The 20949-nt window shown below is 43.4% G+C and overlaps 2 protein-coding genes across 3 annotated transcripts in view; one reads left to right on the top strand and one right to left on the bottom strand.

Moving 5' to 3' along the window:
* The window catches only part of Pdk1 (Phosphoinositide-dependent kinase 1), a 484825-nt gene extending 467098 nt beyond the window's left edge, over positions 1-17727 (bottom strand). The window contains exon 1 of the mRNA XM_076767331.1: positions 17689-17727. Within this exon, the coding sequence (XP_076623446.1) occupies positions 17689-17712 (24 nt within the window). The 5' untranslated portion in view covers positions 17713-17727. The remainder of the gene's footprint in view (positions 1-17688) is intronic.
* LOC143342582 (uncharacterized) lies at positions 4463-5971 on the top strand. Of its 2 annotated transcripts, XR_013079826.1 has the most exons (5): positions 4463-4608; positions 4686-4884; positions 4951-5043; positions 5200-5473; positions 5602-5735. XR_013079826.1 is itself a non-coding variant. In XM_076766626.1 (4 exons), exons 1-4 carry the CDS (start codon positions 4463-4465, stop codon positions 5917-5919), a joined length of 756 nt encoding a protein of 251 aa, XP_076622741.1. In that variant the 3' UTR covers positions 5920-5971. The 2 variants fall into 2 exon arrangements, 1 of the variants encoding a protein (XP_076622741.1); XM_076766626.1 differs by lacking the exon at positions 5200-5473 and having other exon boundaries at positions 5602-5971.
* Positions 17728-20949: the final 3222 nt, after the last annotated feature.

Genomic DNA, 20949 nt, shown 5'->3' with positions numbered 1-20949 from the left:
TGAAAGCTGGTGATCGCGACTGGGTGCAACCCACCCCCGTAGCCATTCTACTCTCAATTATGCACTGTCTAATTTCACTGTAACGCGGAAGCGATTCCGCGACCCTCCGGTACAATTTCAACGCAGCGGCTCGTTGCGTTATAACTTTCGCCAGCTTTTCTCGCGCCGGCAGAAACGAGCAATTAAGAGGCTTAATCAGGAATACACGCGGTCTACACCCTGTCATTTGGCCGCTCGCTGCGACCCCTAATTCAATAAGAAGCACCTCGCGCGGATTACCGACGAATCAGCGAACCTACGAAGTCTTGCCGTCGTAATTGGAAAGTATCCAGTGGCGATGACACCCCCGAATACGTCCACGAGCCTTCCTGTCTTTCTCTCGAAAGGGAGCTCCCCTGGGCTCGTTTCTCTCCTACTGAAAAACTTTTGGGAAAGGTCTGATTTCGTTTGCACCGTCGTCGAACAAATCGTATCGTCCTCGTTATCGCGTGAGCCAATACTTGGACAAAATTGCCACGTTGCACGGTAGTCGATTTTGTACAGGGTGGACCAAACAGTGGGCAGGCACAACTCTTGGACAATAATTTTAAAAAAATGGTTCGTACAAATATTCGTCGCGTCAGGCCTCGTTTCGATCATTCTAGTTTCGAAGTGAGCTAGCGTAACTGATTTCGCCGACCTATTTAGAACGAACGTTTCGTATCTGGCGTACGATCGTTGCTGACTGTTTGTAAACACTTTCATAATGTTCCATGAATCGTTTCATTCTTGGTGCTAGTAACGGAAGTCTGTGAATCGAGTGAAAATTATTGAATAATCTAAACGACTTTATCGTTTGTACAGAGAATACATAATATTTATACAAGATTTTGCTGATTTTTCCAAGTCCCGTGTGTGCTCCGCTCGCCGTGCACGTTTCGGCCGTTCTAACGCGCGAAACTCGATTAATTTCCCTTCATCCGGAGACTAATTAGGCGCAAAAAATATCAATTACTCTTCAATTGAAAACGATTTGAATTTCGGTAGGTGAAATTAAGTGCAGTCACGCTATACGTGCCTCCAACGTTTTTAAGCCCTGAGTCACGCAGCACGATACTCGGTCGTGTTCCGCCTTCAAATAGAGCCAATTTATTATCCTATAGCGCGATGAAATTATTCCGGCTCGGTTCCCCCCTCGATTCAGCGGGAAAGACGTATTTATTCGGTAAATCGGGAATGAGCGGCCGAAAATAAACTACGCCGGCAAAAACGTCGGCGCGCGCCTCGTGAAATTGAGTTACCACCGTCGCCTCGTTATTCTCGTGAGACTCGAAATAAAGTGGCGGGGACATCCGCAAGGATTGAGTTACCGTCCACTTAATTGACCGCCCGCGGAAACGAGAAGAGGACACTGATTGACAGCGAGATGCAGCTGTCATCGGGGCCAGCCCCGAAGAAGGGTGATCGCGGTCGGTTTAATTGGTCTTTAGTGGCGGAATCCCGAAACCGTGGCCGGGACGCGGTCGGAATTAGGAGCAGAATGCCACTGACGCCGCGTGAATTTCTTTTGGACGCGCGGTAATCGGATCCCACCCTTGCTAAACGCGACACACAATCACCGAGCAAAACGTTACAGAGTTTTCTCTCATAACCCCCGAAAATAACAAAGGTTACTCTAAATGGAAAATAAACGTCGTGACGCTTTGTATTGATTATTATACAAAGTGTTTGGCCACCCCTGGGAGAAATTTTAATGGGAGATTCTAGAGAATAAAATAAGACGAAAATCAAGAATACCAATTTGTTGATTGAGGCTTCGTTAAAAAGTTATTGGTTCCATATTGACGGGAAAATTTTTCGACAAAATTGAAAAATTGTTTTCGATTGTAGGGGTCAATTACAATCATTTTTGGTGAATTAGACATACCCCCGAAATCCTACGTACTTTCGAGAAAAAAAATTCTTTACCGAAAATATACTGTGTGGCCGGAAATGTTTCTACTTTTTAACGAAGCCTCAATCAACAAATTAGTATCCTTGATGTTCGTCTTGTTTTGGACTCTAGAATCTCCCATTAAAATTTTTCCCAGGGATGGCCGAACACCCTGTATATGTGCAAAGACTCCACGAAAAAGAGTGCTCGTCTATTATGATATTTGTAAGGGTTGAATATTTCTTGCTAGACAATAAGTCTGCATAACTTGTGCAACGTTTATCGTCTCTGAGGAATATTTTGCATCGGGTCAGGAACGACAATGCGTCCTGTCGATAGCATCCCGCCATTGGTCAGCCGGTACCAGGCAATCGGGAAAACCAGTTTCAGTGTCAAAGATGCAACGTGACACCATGATCCCCGTACGTACAGGAAACCAATAACCGACGTCACCGTCGTCGGCAGCGACGAATTTCTCGGATTACATAAACCCAAATAATCCCGTGAGTCATTCTAATTCTGATTCCGTCGGGGTTGCACCGCTTCCCGTCTTTGCCCACACCCAGCAGCATTTGCTTTCTCGTTCTTCGTCCCTGTGTCTTGCTCTTCTACTCCCGTTGGCTGTTTCGCCTCTTTTCATACGGTGTCCTAGGCATCGCCTCTTCTTTGCTCTTCGGACGTCTGCCGTATAAATAGCCACGGCACGTGTGTCGTCTCGGACGCACACGTTGGCCTACTTTCCACCCCCCGCCCCACTCTGTGACACTTGAAATTAGAGAACTTCGCTGACTATGTTTTTCTCGTTTCCGGGACGAACGATTTAACGACAGTTTGCCGAACGATCGACTTTCCTATCGATATCTACTGAATTTCCGTGCCTATTCGAATCGAAGAAATTCAACAAAAACACATCAAATCGAACGTTTCTATCGCCACGATAGAAAACGAGCGGCGAAACTACGTTTAGCGATTAAAGTAAACGGAAATCGAGTTAATGAATTACACCTTGAGGGGAAACAGAATTTATCTCCAACGTTAAACTGTTATTTCGCCGCGTACGGAAGGTTACTCATCTGCCGGTGGCATTTAAAAATAATGGTAATGTTGAGAAGAGGATATGACGTCTGGGTACAAACGAGTGTACTAAGAATTACGAGCCTCGAGTGCAACATACTTTTCCCGGCTCCTTGTAACGCAACGAGGTACATTTAACCACGAGTACGTAACAACGGAGCCAATTTAAGGGGAACTGCGGCACGTTCCGCAACGCGAATCGTGCCTACGCGCGCAAACAATGTAGATCGGAAGTATGGAGTGACCCTTAATTTTACAGTGTACCGTTTTCGCGAAAATTAACCTCGAAGAAGTTTTCCAAATAAATTACCACGAACGCCGAGTCTCGATAGAAGAATCTGTCGCGAACCAACGCACGTTTTCGGGTCAAAGGTGCTCGCGATAAATGGAAGATCGTCTATTTCAGATCGCGCTATTAGTGGCGTTATTTCCTGTTTCCGCGCGAACAGCGCGAGTCGAGAGGACAAGCTTCTCGGGTTCGAGCAACGCTTTCAGAGAAAATAAATACGCTGCTCCGGATGTTCCGGCAACGGTGTGTCGTGTGTCGCGGGAAAAATGCGCTATGGCGACATCGTGACTCTGACCTCGCGAGCACCACGAGCTGAATACAACTACATTTCCAGCGTGGCGCGAGTTCCCCACACCTCGCCGCGTAATAACGAAGATCCCATCTGACAGATCGCATTCGCGACACTGTCTGATTTCGCTCCCTTTGCAATCGGGCTGTCTCGCTCGTCGCCGACTTCCGACCGTCCCAGATCTCTCCTGTTCACGGTCCATTTTTACGGAACAACGACAGCCAACCGCGTGTCACGTGACGCAAGTAACGAGAATCGTTACGCTCTTGCCGCGTATCTGTCGTCCAGGACCGTCCAAACGTGAATAATCTCCCACAAAAAAAGGAAAACCGCCGTAAAAATTATACGTAAACGAATCGGAACAAATAATCAGCTTCCCTACGTTTCTGATCTTACGAAAGGAATTTAGCAGAGAAAGATATTGGAAGAATCGAAACGTAGCTCCTATTCGCGCAGTAGTTTGTACCATTCGTGCGCAGACAAGGGTATTATACGCGCTATGGTCAGACACGCTTCCCATTCTTCGACTTTGGACTTCTAGCGAATCTTTAATGGGTTAATCAATGTGTACGAATGCAAGAATCCACTTGATATAGATAATCGAGTATACTTGCATGTATAATTATTTCGAATTAGCTTACGAATAAAAATTATTTTTGGCGAGCAATTGAATAATATCTATCGTAGTAAAATAACGAAGAATTACGCCTCGGCCTTCAAGAATTACAGGGATACTAAAAATTGCGAAATAATAGACGGTAATGCCGTGAAATATTAGAACAATACATCTAAAAATATGGAAAGTGTCTCCCGTTTACCGGAAACAACGCGTCCCTAGCTCCGCCTATCAGATTTGCCTCTGGTATAAAGCACAAAGCGTGAACGAATACTCGGTCAAATGACCAATGAATATCGCGCAACGATGATGAAACTACGCGTGGCCGCTATTTCAACGTTCTTTGTGATGTTCGGTATTAATTTGGTGGAGCCTCTGATGCACGACAGTATATCCAAGTTTCTGGGATCATTGACTTCCGTCAAACAGTAATTTCATTTGGTTCCGCAATTTACGTAAACATTACGGGATCGGTAAATTCCAATTGCGAATGGTGTCGTTGCAGAGTGAGGATACCTGTACTGTTGAACCAACTATGCAACGAATCGCAGGGATCGAGCACGATTCTTCAAGACGCCTGCTACGGATGCTTCTACAGGGCTACCAATCAACCTCTAGGATACTCTTTGCTCGTGGCTATGTCCACCTGTGGCGACGTTTATCTCAACGATACCGACTATGGTCACTGTCAACAGTACTTGAAGGTAAGCACCTTTGTTCTAAAATTCAATTCGTCCATGCAATCGACGTCTTTCCTATTTTTATAATAGAATGCTACCAGTTCTCTGGATACGAGGAACACTCCTACGACCATATATTGCACGTTCCTCGAATGCATTCGTCAAGTAAACAAAGACAATTTGGTAAGCAACTGTGTGCAATCGTACCTCGCAAAGCTTTAGACGTTTCTTTGCTTCTATTAGACTTAATGCACCGCTCAGTTTGTTGCAGTTAAGTTATTTGTATGTAAATAGTGTAGATAAAAAGGTGAAGAAACAGCGATTGTAAATATTGAACAGGAAGCACGAGCGAAATCGAGAACGGCGCCGAGAAGATCTTCTTTCCTATTCTTAAAACTGTATAAACAAAAATCGAGAAATATTTGCATCATAAGGGAACGTGACACGGAGTCAAACACGGTCAGACCGGGAGCGGAACCCGTTGATCCAAGGCGACAATCGGTTCAACGGAAAGATGTGCCTTGAAAGTTCCAGAGAGCTGTACATAGACGTTCTTATCGATAGTTCTATACATAATGTACAATATTTTAAAATAACACGAGGGTGAAACTTTGTAAGTACTTTGTAAGAGCCATACTTAATTTTACTCGTAACACGCATCGTAAACGTTTGATCGCAAAAAGCTCGTTGATTTTACGAGTGTTGCGTAGGCAAACCTTTATCGATAAACGTTTCTCTCAGCTCAGGGAATGCGTCGGCGAAGCCATACGAATGTTTCCTCGTTTCAACAACACTGACGTCCAACTAGCCCAATTATTTGTGAATACCACCGCCTGTGTGCTCGCGAAAACACGCTGCGCGCTCACGAATCCAATAACCGGGGAATTTCAAGAAGACGACCTTGCTAATAAGTTCAACATACCCATGGTCAACGCGGTTCTGGTCAACACGGATTACGACATTAACATCGTCCAGTTACCGTTTCATTACGGTTCCGTGGACGTTTGCGCGAAATACAGAAATTTCGAACAGGCGACCTGGCCGAGCGTCACCTGCTGACCGGAAATTTCCCTCCCAACCAAGACCAAAAGCACCAACCGACTGTAAGCTAATTAGCATTGATCGATGTTTCCATCTACTTTGAGAAATAAACATCGTCCGACTGATCCGTTCGTGGCATTCAATTTCATTCCAAAGTTATAATTGCGCTACTCTAGAGCCTCCCTTATTCGAATTACTTCGTTTAATCGAATATACGCCAGAATTTAGAATCGCAGAGTGCATATTAAGGTACTTGGATACGGGAGGCTTTACTGCACACAGAAGTAAATTTTATACCGAAACTCCTAGAAAAACTATTTTAAGCGGTGACGATTATTCGAAGAATACGAATATTTCGAGCATTTTTCTCAAGATGCATAGAATGAGGTTCCCAAAGTGAGTTCGCTCGTTTATAAAACGCTTTAAGCTAGATATTTGTGTGTGGAGGATGGTCGTCGCTTGTGGTTCGTTTTCTAAATTCTAACGCGTCGTTTCAGGGTTTGTGCACGCGCTCGTTTAAACGCTAGTAAAAATCTGGTGATTTTCTCGGAGAACGTTCCACCCTTTCATATCGTTCGCGTTTTTACTTCGTTTAGTGCGTCGCGAAAGGGTAAATAAAAATTTTGTTACGAGCCCTGTGACATCGTATTTGCGAATTTTCACGCCTGTTGACCGAGATCGTTATAACGGAGTTGTTTGTCTGACCCGTTTTACCAGGAGCGGTCTCGAGACGATGATGAAAACTGTTTCGAACAGAAATAACGCGAACCTATACTTCAGTGTCGAACGTTAAGGTGAAATTCCAAGGATACAGTTAAGTTAAGTTGTCCATTTTCCAATTCGAAGGACATAGGCGTTGCGGGCCTGTGCGACACTGTAAAGCGAAAGCCATACTTGGCGATTCATACTTGTAAGGGTATTTCTTCCACGAGTGTGCAGGAAATACTAAATATTAATGTAAAAAATATAAATGGTCGCGACTCCTGTTTATTCGAATGTTGTTTCTTAGTTTTGAGATATGGAATACGCATGTAAATTTCGTCGACATCCCTTTAAACTCGCGTCGAATATAAAACCACGCGAGTGTGATCCAAATACCCTGGCTGTACCGGCTGATTCATATAAAGCGGCGGAATTATTTTCAAAAGTTAGAGAGACGAAGTGTTTTTCAATGTCATGTTTTTAAAACGTAACGTCCAGCCTCGAAAAGTATTAAAATCGTGACTCGAACGCGAATAATGTTTCAACGATGCTTTGAAAGCACCGATGGTCTCCCACGAATTACCGATAAATCCGAGAGACTGTTAGTAATTTTGCAATGCATTTAGCCTTACGTACTTCCATGCGAACATCTGATATAACGACATTGTCGTCAATGTTAAATGCATGCATTACTATCAAACGAAGGCTTTAAACGATGATTCACAGTCACGTTACAGCGCCATTCGCACCAAGATGACTGGTGTAAATCTTAGTCACTATTATACTATCTTTCGGTGCCATCGCGAAGCTGCGTAATCGTTATTAAGTTAACTTGTAAAATGGAAATTGTGTGGAACTCTTTCGCGTGCTCGGTATGATAGAAACAGAAACTGAACGAATCGAACGCGATAAGTAAATTACGCTGCGATCTTAAAAACCGTGGATACACGTTACCGCGTCACATACTTATAAAGAAATGTTTTCTCGAACTTCCTGGTAGTCTAGAATTACGTTAACCTCTCTCGGTGAGTACTATAAGGTCTTTGAGGTCTTTGATGCATTTTTCATCACCCTGTACTTTGTGACGTCTCGGTAACGCGTCCAACAGGCGACACAACGTGTATTTTCATATCCGTAAACCGACGTAGCTGATGCGATCTCGAGAGAATCGCGATACCCCGAATGCCCGCATAAGAGAACGTACGAACAACGATATTAACTGGTTGAACGTATCCTGGTCGCCTCATTAGCTCCAAGTACCGGATGCGGACGCTAAAGGATCGTTTACGATATTACTCGTCGCGTGAATCGATCATAACAGAGCTGCCAATAAACAAGTTTACGAGAAATAATACGACGAAACGTCTAGAAACGGGGATAACGGATAAAGAAGGTTCTTTCTCGGAAATCTCTAAAATAAGCGTTTCGATAAATTCCAGGCTGTTGGAATCGACGGCGTCGTTTCAGACGCAACGACACGCTCCCGGAGAGGCTCGAACGCCAAACTTGCTGGCAGCCATCCGGGATATTCAATGGTAATCGGATATTAAAAAATCCGAGTATCACGGTTGGCTCAAAGCGAAGGGCTTGAAAGGAAAGCGAGCGGACGTCTCCCTGCCGGTTTGTTTGCCAAGGTGAAACTCTCCGGTTAATTCTTTCGAAGAGAGGAGCACGAGGGAGGAGGACGAGGAATCGGGAGATCGATTCCGTGACATCGGTGTGCACTCATGTACTTATGAAAGGCCGGGGGAGAGCAACGGGGGTCGGTGGACGAAGGAGAACGGAGAAAAGAAGCGACGAAGATGAAGGGAAGATCGCTCCATTGCACAGAAGCAACGCTCCACTTAGCATCTTCCTCGAAATAATTTGAAATATGCAAATACCATCGGTATACACGCATCCGCGTGTCGGCGGAGGGCCTCGTGTGCGTGTCCTCTAGCGACCCTGTTTGCGTTCGAGCTTTCCCTCTGTGTGTGTGTGTGTGTGTGTCACGAGGAAGAGGGCCAAAGACGCGGGAGGAGAAGACAACGTATATTCCAGTGGCTTACGGTTCAGTTCTCTCGGAGCCAATCTAACTTAACATGCAGATGCAGTACGTGGAATCGTGGAAGAGGGAAAAGGAACGACGGGGTGAGGAGGGGGCGGAGAGAAAGATGGCCTCCGAGTCATTCACGGTGATAGTACCTTTTCCGTATGATCATCTGTCGTTAACGACTCGGCGATTCGAGGGTACTTGGAGACGTAAACGCGATTTTAATGCACGAACCCGCGACCACGGTCGATAAAAATTACTCGAACGGATCCAGGAACGGGTGTTGCAGCATCACGAAAACGGTACAGGGATGCTTGTTACGGGTCAGGGAGAAACAAAACGCGAAGCTACGTTACGGGGAGAAACGGGATATTGGCCGATATTTCATAAATTCCTGAGCAGCGGCAATCGATCCCGACGCCGCGCCGGGCGAACTCACGGAAGCGCATCCTTGATTAAATTTGCAAGACCGTGAGGTTGAGTAGCCGTAAGCAATGTAATCTGATCTTGTAAAGAGGTCGGGGCTAACTACCCCCGCCGGATGCGGTAACACGCGCGATACGTACTAGATTCGATAAACCGTGTACGTATCTGAAAATTAGAAAGAAACGCCCGAGCTTGCACCCTCGTACTGCTACGTCTTCTAGAAGTAGTGTCCCAAAATTCACGCAATTTTGTGCCATTTGTGCGGTAATGTTGGCGTTGGAATTCTCTGAAATCTAAGGTTCATTCCAACAAACTCACAACCACCCGCGTAGTCAAAACGATCACGGAAAATTTCGACAAAAGAGTGCGTATGTGTCAACAAAGGACATTTACCTGATAAGCTGTTCTATACATAACCCTATATACTTTATGAATCGATAAAAAATTTACAATGTTTAATTGAAAACCTGTGTTTTCTATGAGCGAGTCTTCTGATTTTGGGGGCGAATGAAAATGCTTCCTATTTGTTTGCGCGTCGCCTACGTCCGTCTTGAACGGTTAAAGGGTTGAGTCCCCGTTTTCGGGCTTCCGGGTTCTTGAAATCGAGAGCGTGCGTGGCGAAGAAAGTGGATCGGTCCGGCTGAAAACGCGTCGATGACGCTGGCCGCGCGACGCTTACGCCGTGAGTCACGCGGGCCACGATCGGCGTCGTTGCGCAACGAGCTTCATCGCGATCTGCGGAGGCGTCGTGCAAAGCGCGCCGCGGACCGAGAGGGGCAGGAAAACAAAAACAAGGAGAAGAGTCAGCGCCGTGGACACGTCATCGAGGCGCGGCAAACGTGAAACCGGGACACGATGCCGCGCCGCGACGCGATTCCATCTGTCCCGATTAACGCCGATGCATCCCTAACGAGACGACCGACGCACACTGTGCAAAAATCTCCGAAACAAGGACAAAATTAAGCAACATGGCATTTTCAAAGTAACGATCATTGTTTATATGAATTGTTATATCATTAATTGATAGTTTAGGATACAAGGAATCAGAGAAATTAACGAGAAAACCTAAGTACAAACTTGTCGAATCATAGTTTTATGTCAACTTTTATCGATTCAAATGATTTAAATGGTGATGATGAGATAATAGCATTAGTATTACTTTCCTTATCCAGTTTAAGAACATGCAGAGCTTCGAATTAAGATTTCGCGAAGAAAAGTCAGTTTGTGACTAACTTTCGTTTTCATTATGAAAATCAGGGACACGGGTACACACGCTGGTTTTGCATGGAAATGAATTCGTACATCGCGACGATCCACGACCGAGGGAAACGCTGGAAAGTTACAAGAATCGGACCCCGCGGAGCGTTTTCCCTCGATCGTTACTTTCCCCAACGGTCGCGCGATATAACTGATTTATCTTGTTTCGATCGGTCGAGATATCTCGATAGATATGCTCGATCAACGACGGAATCACGCGCGAAATAAATAACGTGGAAAGTGGCATTTCTTTCTCGGAGTCGATTATTGCCGCGTGGCAAAAATACTGTACCGCCGGCGTAGCGTGCATAAGTTGACGAGAATGCTGGTCTCGCGGTTGCAACCTCTTTAGTCATGCCCCGTGTGTTGCATGCAATACTGTTATACATCACTATGGCGTCTACGGAACGGTTGCACGGCGTCGACCGACTCGTCGTTTTGCAGAAAACCGTCTCGGGTTGCGCTTTTTTGCGTCCAAGTGGCACGCAAAATTTTCCAAATAACGCGTCAACGCGTACGCAACGCGTGCTTATTGCGCAATTTCGTTTCGATGGAATTTTTATCGATAAACACGCATTGCGTTACGAGTAGTTACCGGTGAATAGTAAATATATTTCGTCCCTATTTATTTCCTTTTCTCGAACAAGCGAGAGAATCGATGCGTATTTAGCGAGCGTTCAAAATACGCGCGACGAGTATATAGCACGCGAATGCAACCGTACGGTGGTTGTGACATGTTGGGTAACATGCAACGCGGCTACAAAGTACTACACAATGCGCCATCCGGCAAAAACGACATAATGACTCGGCATGCTGTGTGTACACATATTTCCACGTGATTCACGCGACGTTTTTTGCTGAAATTTATTTTAACCGTACCGGGAGTCTTGTCGCGCGTCGTTTTTTTTTTCTCTCTTTCTCGCTTCCTGTTACTCGTATCGTTAGCCCGCGTTCCGTTTCCCGTTCTGCTTATTCCGCCAATTAATTAATCGCTTGTTTTCATCCCTCAATTAATCGTGTTTATTGGCGCGGAAGGAATCAGTTGTTTTGCGAACACTATCGCGTTTCACGCTCGATGACCATGCTCGAAACGCATGAAACGCTCCAATACGGATTGAAAATAACAACGGCGAAATATTGACAAAAAATGAGTCGAAATCTGTGTAAATAAAATGCAACCACCTCCGTTTGTACCATCAGTGTACAACGATCAGGATGGAACCTGGTAACTATGGCTGGCTAGGCTTTCTATGCTATGGTATTTTTCGTTGAAGGGTATAAATATTTCCATCCTTTTGGCGAGACTAAAAATTTCTAACATTTAGACCCAGATTCAAGCTCCCCTTAGAAATTGAAAATCATAGAGATACGGTCTCTCGCGAATAACGATTCGAGTATTTTAATGGAGTCTGCAAAACGAACGAGGCGATCGCGTGGCGTGCAGAATTCCGCGAGCTCGAGTAATTTTGGACGGTCGGTCCTTCGGCGGGCATCATTGACCGGAGAATGAGCTGTCCGATGAAATGATGTCAGCCTAGAAGGGACGATTCCTCGGCGAGCAGCGTGCTATTCTGAGCGCGATGACACTAGCGGAATGCCGACTCGCGTAATAACAGCGAGAGGAGTCAGCTCTCGCGGGCAGACACGCGGAACGACGCTGACCGTGCGCGAATGTGCATTTATATCGACTGATTTCGCGAGCAAACAGCGATCCCTGGCGATCACACGTGCCGCACGCAACTGCCTCGTGAACAGAACCGCGTGTCCAACCTTTACCTTTACCCGGTCCGCTTCCGTGCCACGCGTGTTTACAAAGAACACGTGCGTTTCAACCGTGACACGCGCGGGCAAAATTTTTCACCGCGGCGAAGAAAATCCAACGATGCTATAATCGGCGTTTGCTCGTTAAACAAATCAAAACGATGTTTAAAATAACGTCTTCGCGATATACTTCCGTCGTACATAAGCCGCGACTTGATCGCTCCTTCGCGGGCTTATTTTTATCGGCTGGTAAGCTCGCCACGCATAGGAAAGCAAACGCGATGTCGTGTTGTTCGGCGAAATAGTCGACAAAAAGTCGGCCACGGACAAATAGAGAGACAGACGTCTGGAGTAACGATTTCATTGGACTTTGCACCGCGCCGATGTAAATATTATCCAGCAGACACTGGTTTACGGACCGACGCGCTAAATGAGGAAAATATTTGCCCGCACGATAGGAGACTTTAATCGAAACGTAACGGCCACGAGCGCCCGGGATAATAGCGATTTCCGCGATCGCGCGACGGCCCTCCGAGTATCGATCGAGAATAACTCGAAGGTAGAAGATATTTTTCTCTTCTACTCGTCCTAAATCGAATAAATACGTAATAAACAGTGTTTCGTATTCACTGTACATAAGCATGCGTTTCAGTCTTGTCCGGTGTTCGTATAAGGGTAAGTTAAAGAGCTGAAACCGATCGAAAGCTATACTGCCCTAACAGCGAAACGTATCGTGTCTAATTTCTTGTAACGGGTGTTTGGTGTAAATTCGAGCCACGTGGCGCCATCTGGCAGGAAAGGGTTAAATGTGCGAGCGCGCGGGAAGCTCGGTTGAAAAATACAAGGTTCGCGCGGGAAACTGGTTTGAAACAGGTTCCACGGGGCGAGGCCGGAAGTCTCGCGAAACCGCTCACGGACATTTGCCCGACCTAACCGCGCAATTTGTCTTTTAACGACGACGCGGAACCTACCTGGTGTGTCTTTCACCACGGGGTAGAATCGAACTGCAGTTTCTAATCCCGCCGCGAGCCGACGTTTCAGATGCCAACGAAGATTACGAGGCTCGCGTCTGGTTCCTGTTTCCCCCGAGCGCCGACTAAACGAAGACGATTTACTGTCGCGTTTCCCCGGAAGTACCTTTAATTGAGCGCAATACCGTTCCGTCGCGGATAACGTACGGTCCTCGTAACCGTCTAGATCGCGGATCGCGGCCGGTTATGCAAATTTAAATTATACCGAGAAATTAAGTAATCGAAAGTATTACTCGAGCAGCCGAACCTGCGTACAGCCCAGGATATTCTGGCTGTCTAGAACGGACGATTTTACTTATTTTTATTTTATTTTGCCATGCAAAGTTTCGTCGTTTGTATACTGTATATGTTTAGAAATATAGGGAGTACGACATAATTGTACTTATATTTTATATATTTGGGGACGGTTTAATTGCTGCAAATCGTTGAAGAACATTTTGTATTCGACCTTATTGACGATATCAATATATAGGGTTGCGAATAACCCGTATACATCGTGGTTCTAATATTTTAAATGCGTTTATTTTACAATATGTACATGGTTTCGTTTGTTCGTTGCACCGAAAAAAAATCCAGACGCCGTTCTTCGATCGAATCACTAACAATTCGGTATAAATGTACGAGCAGGAATAATTGGCGATAATCTGATCGTACTCGTTTTTCTTAATGGGAGATTAACGGGTCAATTGTATGTCAATTTCTTGTGCAGTCAATTGAATGAATTATTGGAAGAAGTTCTACTCGATGTTTTACGTCGTATGTAGCACATGCATGACGGTGCATATACCTCATTTTAGCCGAGTAACCAGACAATTCTTCAACGAACGATTTCCTAACAAATGGTCGTGCAGGGTTTATTACCTGGCCTGCTGAATTTTTATGCTAGAAACGTGTGTTCGTTCGATATCTATTTCGACAATGTTTAGGAGAAGACTTCCACAGACTTAAAAACGTTTGGAATTTGTTAAAGATTGAGAATCTCTATGACACGACTACTGTGCAAATGATAATAAATTGGGAAGAAGATAGAACAGGACACATCACCCTTTACGATCATACGAATACCCCATTCAATCTGTTCGTTGTATCTGTTTCTGAAAAATGACACGTACGTGTCTGGATATTTTCGAAAATGCAGCAAATCTTTCGTTCGCTGGGCGAGAGTACGAATTTCTCAACTATTTCGCAGCTGCGTCTACTTTTCAAGAAACGAGGAAACTGAAACGATCGTTTCTCAAAGCCGGGCGCAATTTTGTGGTCAGTTGCTACCCGAAAGACACGCGAACGTTCGAATTTTCGGAATTATTTAAACAGAGATAGCTTATAAATCCCACGCCCGCACGGAAATTACAACGTCGTAAATAATCGTCGATTACCGGTAACTCGATATTCGTGCCACCGTTTCGACGGCCGAGTAAACAGTTTGGGGAACCTCGTAAATTTCTGAATCTATTTAAAAGAAAAAGAGAAAAAAGAAACTGGTAAGTAAGGATATTCCACGCGATAGGCACGGCTTGACCAGCATATCGAAACGCTCCTACGGTCTCGACGGATTTATAACGCTTTATGTTACCACCTCCGTTGAAATAAGAACAGAAATTATTTTTAGTCTTCGTTAAAATAAGATTTCTACCGACCACGTCGTAGACCGTTTCTATTGACAGTCCGTTTCTAAATTCGAACCTGTTCTCGGCACGCTAACAGTCAACAAGCTCAGTTCCCCCTAAATTTCATTGACTCGTTGCCATTGGGATAATTTATCGGTTGAAGGCGAGAAAAAGGGGCACTTTTTGCTTAGCTTCGAATTCCTTTATCAACGCGGCTTCATTATCCGGCACGCGTCCCAAAATTACGACCAACATAATGTTGTCTTTTGTTTTCGTTTTTTGATCATTCATCCACCCCGTAACGGCGCCCGTAATTATTCCCATGGCAGGCGATTGGTCGTTACTCCGGAATTAATTGGCGAGCCAATTGATCTGAATTAAGGTGCCGCCCAGTAGATTCAAATTAAGATCAATATCTCGGCATGCGAATTGGAATATGACCGCGAGCGCGGCTCGTAACCATAAATTTCTAGTGTCCAAACAATGGGAAGTCAACCGTAATTTTGCCAGAATATGGTACACAGTCAATGAAGAAACGCGTTGCTCGCTGCTCGACCGACACTCATCGTCTCCCGCTCCAAAAAATTCTCACCCTTCAAGTACGCGTGGCGACCATAAGCGCCATTCAGAAATTATTCAATCGATCGACGCTACAGGCCATAGAACACGCATTGGTCGATTAACCAGTGAACAGAGACGGGCAAAATTTTACTCGAATAATAAAGCACCTAACCCAGACCTAACGTGAACCTATGTATTTGTCTATGTATATTTAAGGAAATATGGAAAATTTTCAAAAACAGACGGAATATATATAATTCGAAAAGCCTTGACTCGAAGTTGGATCGTGCGTGTTGGGTTTTTTTAATTCATCGACCTCTGGCTTCCCACCGCCTCCACAGATCTGTGTGAGGCATTAGGTATGCGTTTGGTCTGATTTAGGTTCTCCGCATGCGGTTCATGGTCCAGATCTAATCACTGACGATGGTTAACCCCTTCATTGGGTACTATGATTAATGAATTTAGTAAATCTCCGAACACTAACTTCCAGAAACAACTTCTCTCTTCTCTTCGAGATCCTGGGAGTTTCTTAACATTATAATCTTTTGGTTGGCCCGGGAAATCGTACGTAGCGACAATGATGAAAATCTATTTAATAATATCCGTAAAACCAGGTCTAGGATAAAAATGATTACGAATATCAACCACTTGTTGTGTAACAGAATTCTTATAAAAATGGAGTTGCATCCCTCTCATTGCAAGGCCTTCGATTGTACATGGACTATAATATTCATCGAACTTGGTCAAACTTAAAAAATGTAGAGCTTTGGGATGGAATTGTTCTCTTGCACCCTTTTGGGTGCGCCACTGACCCTTCCTCTGTTGTAAGCAGCTTCGGTCGTGATTAACATTTCTCGCCGTACTTCGCAGCATTGTGACCGGAAAGGGAGTAGATTAAAAACTAACGATAGTCGAGAGCGAACTGTGACAAAAGAAAGAAAATGAAGGAGAAGGGACGAGGATGGCGGAACAATCGTAATAGGGGGAAATCACGAATGTCGTGGGACGAGTGTATATGCGCGAACGACGATATACGAGGTGTCTCGTTAACATTATTGGTATACATGTACCTACACCAATAATCGTTACTGAACTGCAGCTGCACAATTGCGACCATTCAGCGCAACGCACGACGGTACATGATCCTATCTCGCTACGGGATTGAAATGGTTTCTCCGTGTCAGGATAAAGTAGATATTAGATCGCGATCACTACGAAAACAAACCGTACGAACGAAGAAACTAATTACACGGGTCTCGTAATGCGGGGCCATTATTCTAGTCGCGTTGCCTAAAGTATACCGCCCCCGAAAAACAATAAATATCGGGCATATCTCGTAAATGTGATTTCTACGTTGATAATACTGTCTGTAACGAAGATCGCGCAACGGCGTAAATTAAACGGAAGAAAAACCTTGATTACGCGGGTCGGTAGTACAAGCAAGGTCATCGGGAGGCAAATTTATAGCACAACTCTTTATAGAAGTATCGATTGAAAAATAAATATAGACACAAAGAAGCTAGCCCAATTTCGTGCTAGGTCAATATCTTCGCTCTGTGAGTTCTGCAAAAGAAAAAACAATAACCTGTAAATACCGTCGTCGCCCGTTTCTTTTATGTTTTAGTCGAGTGGAAGTTTAACTTCGACATCTAGATCGTTAATGACGAACTATTTTTTTGTTTTATTTAATGATGTTCTTCGTATGATCTTCCAAAGAGAGTCGACTCGAATTTTCTCCGCTCGTGTCGACGAAAGAGCCGTTTAAATAGCGAACAGTGTAATTTTAGATATTCGAAACAATCTTGGTATCGTACACCTCGATGGATGAATGTGAAATCAATATGGAGGGCGGACACTGTATCGCCAAACCTGTTCGTATCTCGTGTCGCGTGATTGTCAGTTTGGACAGCGTTGATAAACACCGTTAATGACGCTCAGGCATAGACATCGGAGTATTATTCGTCTGTCGGTGTACAAATAATATGACGTAAACGTGTCGTCCGTAGAAGTAAACAGACCCGGTACGGCCGAGAACGATCCCTACGGTGACGTCACAAGTAGTTGTGACGTCAGCGGCGACAGAAACAGGTGACAACCACTATCAGCCAGTGACGTCAAATGGGAACGGACAACGAACCTCTGGTCCGCGTTTGCGCGTTATAACATAGCGAACGTGATGAGCACGTCCTCTACGCAATCAGTTCTTTCAGAGTCTCCTACCGATTACTGGGGCCGAGGAACTGGAGAAACATCGACGTGAAAAAGGTTCGGTGGATGCTCGACGTACGATGACAACGCCGCGAAGAAGCCCTAGATGCGCGCATGTTTTTTGCATGGGGTAACCTAACGAGCGTAAAGGGTCCCGAATAACCCTGCTCTAGACAATTTAATAGACAGTGACAACACTTACGAGTGCCGCTGGACTGTCTGTCATTCTTTCCGGGATCCTTTTTTCCTGCGGCCGAATCTCACTGACGATTAAACGCGCGACAAAGGGAACACGTACTCACGACACCGTACTCGAAATCTCGGAAACTGTCTCGGCCATCATGGATGGCACGGCCGTGTCGATCGCCGACAGTTTGTGCCGCAACCGTACTTCCCGCCATCTCACTCCGAACGTTCAAACTTCTCGACAAAGAAACGTCCAATCGCTTGCATCAAGCCGGAAATTCAAACGAAACGACGTTCACCTGTCCTATTTGAGACAACCCCTATGGTGTCACCGTGAAATAACAGCAAGTGTCTAGAGCAGTGTCGCTAAAATTTTTTTTGGTTTTTGATTTACCGTCTCTCACTTATCTCCGTAATTAAACTAATCGACGATTGCTAAATTCAATTATAATTCCTACTGTCCCGTTAGCGCTGCAGTTTTATTCTTTTCTAGATTGGTAACGTCGCATACGCTACGGTCATGTAAGGGAGTTTCTTTGCCTACCGAGCCATATAACACCATAGACCGACTGTGGTGGTATCAGGAATCTACCGTATCGACGAATTTCTTGGTAACAGTTGCTGTGTAAATATATCACTGAAGATATATTACCATAGACGAGGTATACGGGGACTATAGAGTCTCGTTATCATTGCAACATTAGCAAAAAGGTTACAGAAAGCGATCGTAGAGCTTATTACGGTAGGAATTGAAATTACAGAAACTCTATGCTTTTTCAATGGAATGAAAGCTGTATACGGTGCAGAATTGGCCATCAATCGATTAATTTTATTGGAATAATCAATCGATTAACGGATGCGACTGGACATTTAGTCGCGATTAATAATTAGGAACAGCCGATTCAGGCTGAGGAAAATCACAGCTGTTTCGTAATTTCTGGTCACTACCCTGATATGCGAACACGAAGAAATAATCGCGATCAAATTCATATAATTATACTTACATGTTGTCCACTCGATTCTGGTCCAGTGTATGTCATCGGCGAAGTCATCTGCATTGTCCTGCTGGATTTGTGAATGGAATGATGAAATCTAGAGAAACTGTGAAAAAGTAGACAAAGTTAGAAACAGTCATAAAAATTTCTAAAAGAGAAATTGGGATCAGAAATAAGAAACAATTATGGAAGTATTAGCATGCTTTAGTACTTTTTGATTGTTTCCCTGCCTTACTATTTTTCAAAGGAAATACTGTGTCTTAATAAAAGTAACTGTTCAATTTGAATATGTTATATTGTATTAATGAGAAACAATTATGGAAGCATTAGTGTGCTTTCCTACTTACTTGTTTTCTTCTTACTTTACTGTTTCTCAAAGGAAATAGTCTGTTCCAATAAAAGTAACTGTTCAATTTGAGAATGTTGTATTGTAGTAATGAGAAACAATTATGGAAGCATTAGTGTGCTTTCCTACTTACTTGTTTCCTTCTTACTTTACTGTTTCTTAAAGGAAATACTGTGTTTTAATAAAAGTAACTGTTCTATTTATTGTAATTTAATAATATAGAATTTTCAAACTGAACAGCTACTTTTATTAAAATACAGTATTTCCTTTAAGAAACAGTAAAGTAAGAAGGAAACAAGTAAGTAGGAAAGCACACTAATGCTTCCATAATTGTTTCTCATTACTACAATACAACATTCTCAAATTGAACAGTTACTTTTATTAAAACACAGTATTTCCTTTGAGAAACAGTAAAGTAAGAAGGAAACAAGAAAGTAGGAAAGCACACTAATGCTTCCATAATTGTTTCTCATTACTACAATACAACATTCTCAAATTGAACAGTTACTTTGATTAAAACACAGTATTTCCTTTGAGAAACAGTAAAGCAAGAAGAAAACAAGAAAGTAGGTAAGAACACTAGTGCTTACTTTTTGTTTCTTATTAATATAATGTAATATTTTCAAATTGAACAGTTACTTTTATTAAAACACAGTATTTCCTTTGAGAAACAGTAAAACAAGAAGAAAACAAGAAAGTAGGTAAGCACACTAGTGCTTACTTTTTGTTTCTTATTAATATAATGTAATATTTTCAAATTGAACAATTACTTTTATTAAAACACAGTATTTCCTATGAGAAACAAAAAAGTAAGAAGAAAAAAGAAAGTAGGAAAGTGCACTAATCCTTAGTGAATTGTTTCTTATTAATTTAATAAAAATTAGTTAAAATTTTAATGTATAAATTCGTTTCTGAAAGTATTGTACATAAAATAAAATATAATGATACTTACATTTTCAGCTCGTGGAGCATCGCTCGAAATTCGTGTTCCATTTCAGTGAAGCACTGACTCTAATACCCGTATCGAACAATTTTAATTCTCAATAATCGAAAAAAAATTAAATTTGACGAACGAGTGACTCTACTGACGCGATTCGTAAAGCAAAGAGAGCCCCGATGCTCTGGAAAAAATTTACAAGCGCACAACACTGACTCGACTTTCGCGTTTCCCTAAACTCTAAACGATATTCTAAATGAAGCCACTGTGCTTCGTAAAATAGAAAACTGTTAGACGAAACAAACACAGATTCTATCGACCACATTGCGCGTGGTCATTAAAATGTCTGAAAAAGAAAGAAGCTACTAGTTAAGTACACTTGCAACAGACTTACAACAAATATGATAAAAGAATTCGATAAAAAGGGCATACAAAGTTTATATACACGTACAATTACCAAATATTTCGAAGTAACATCGTGACAATTGCGTGCCGGTAGCGTACCTCGTGCTTCAATTGCAATCACGGGCTGTAACAAAAGTAAAACACAATTTTCGATAAAACACATTAAAATGAATGTACCTGTAACGTAATAATAGCGATTTCAAACGTTTAGAAGTAATATGTACCTAATTAGATGCGAAGCCTGTCACCGTACCTCATCACACCAATTTCCAGACGAAGAATGACGAACAGGATCGGACGCGTTTACCGCGCGAGGAATGGAGAGTGGGGTGAGGGAGTCACGTAGTCCGACTCGACTCTCGATGTGTATCTACGAAAGAAAGGTTAAACCTTACATCTCGAATAACTGAAAATAAATAAAGGAAATATATAAAATAAATATAATAAATACAAAAAGATATCAGACAAACAATTAATTAATGATTTATTATCTTTATGCTCTTGTAACGTCACGATGCGAAGCAGCCAATCAGTGGCGCTGCTTGAACATCGATTATCGATATATCATGAAACACTTAAGTAACTAGATCGATT

The sequence above is a fragment of the Colletes latitarsis genome, chromosome 6 (assembly GCF_051014445.1).
Source record: "Colletes latitarsis isolate SP2378_abdomen chromosome 6, iyColLati1, whole genome shotgun sequence".
Lineage (NCBI taxonomy): Eukaryota > Metazoa > Arthropoda > Insecta > Hymenoptera > Colletidae > Colletes > Colletes latitarsis.
The sequence above is the reverse complement of the archived record's forward strand: the minus strand, read 5'-3'. Positions and strand labels throughout refer to the sequence as shown.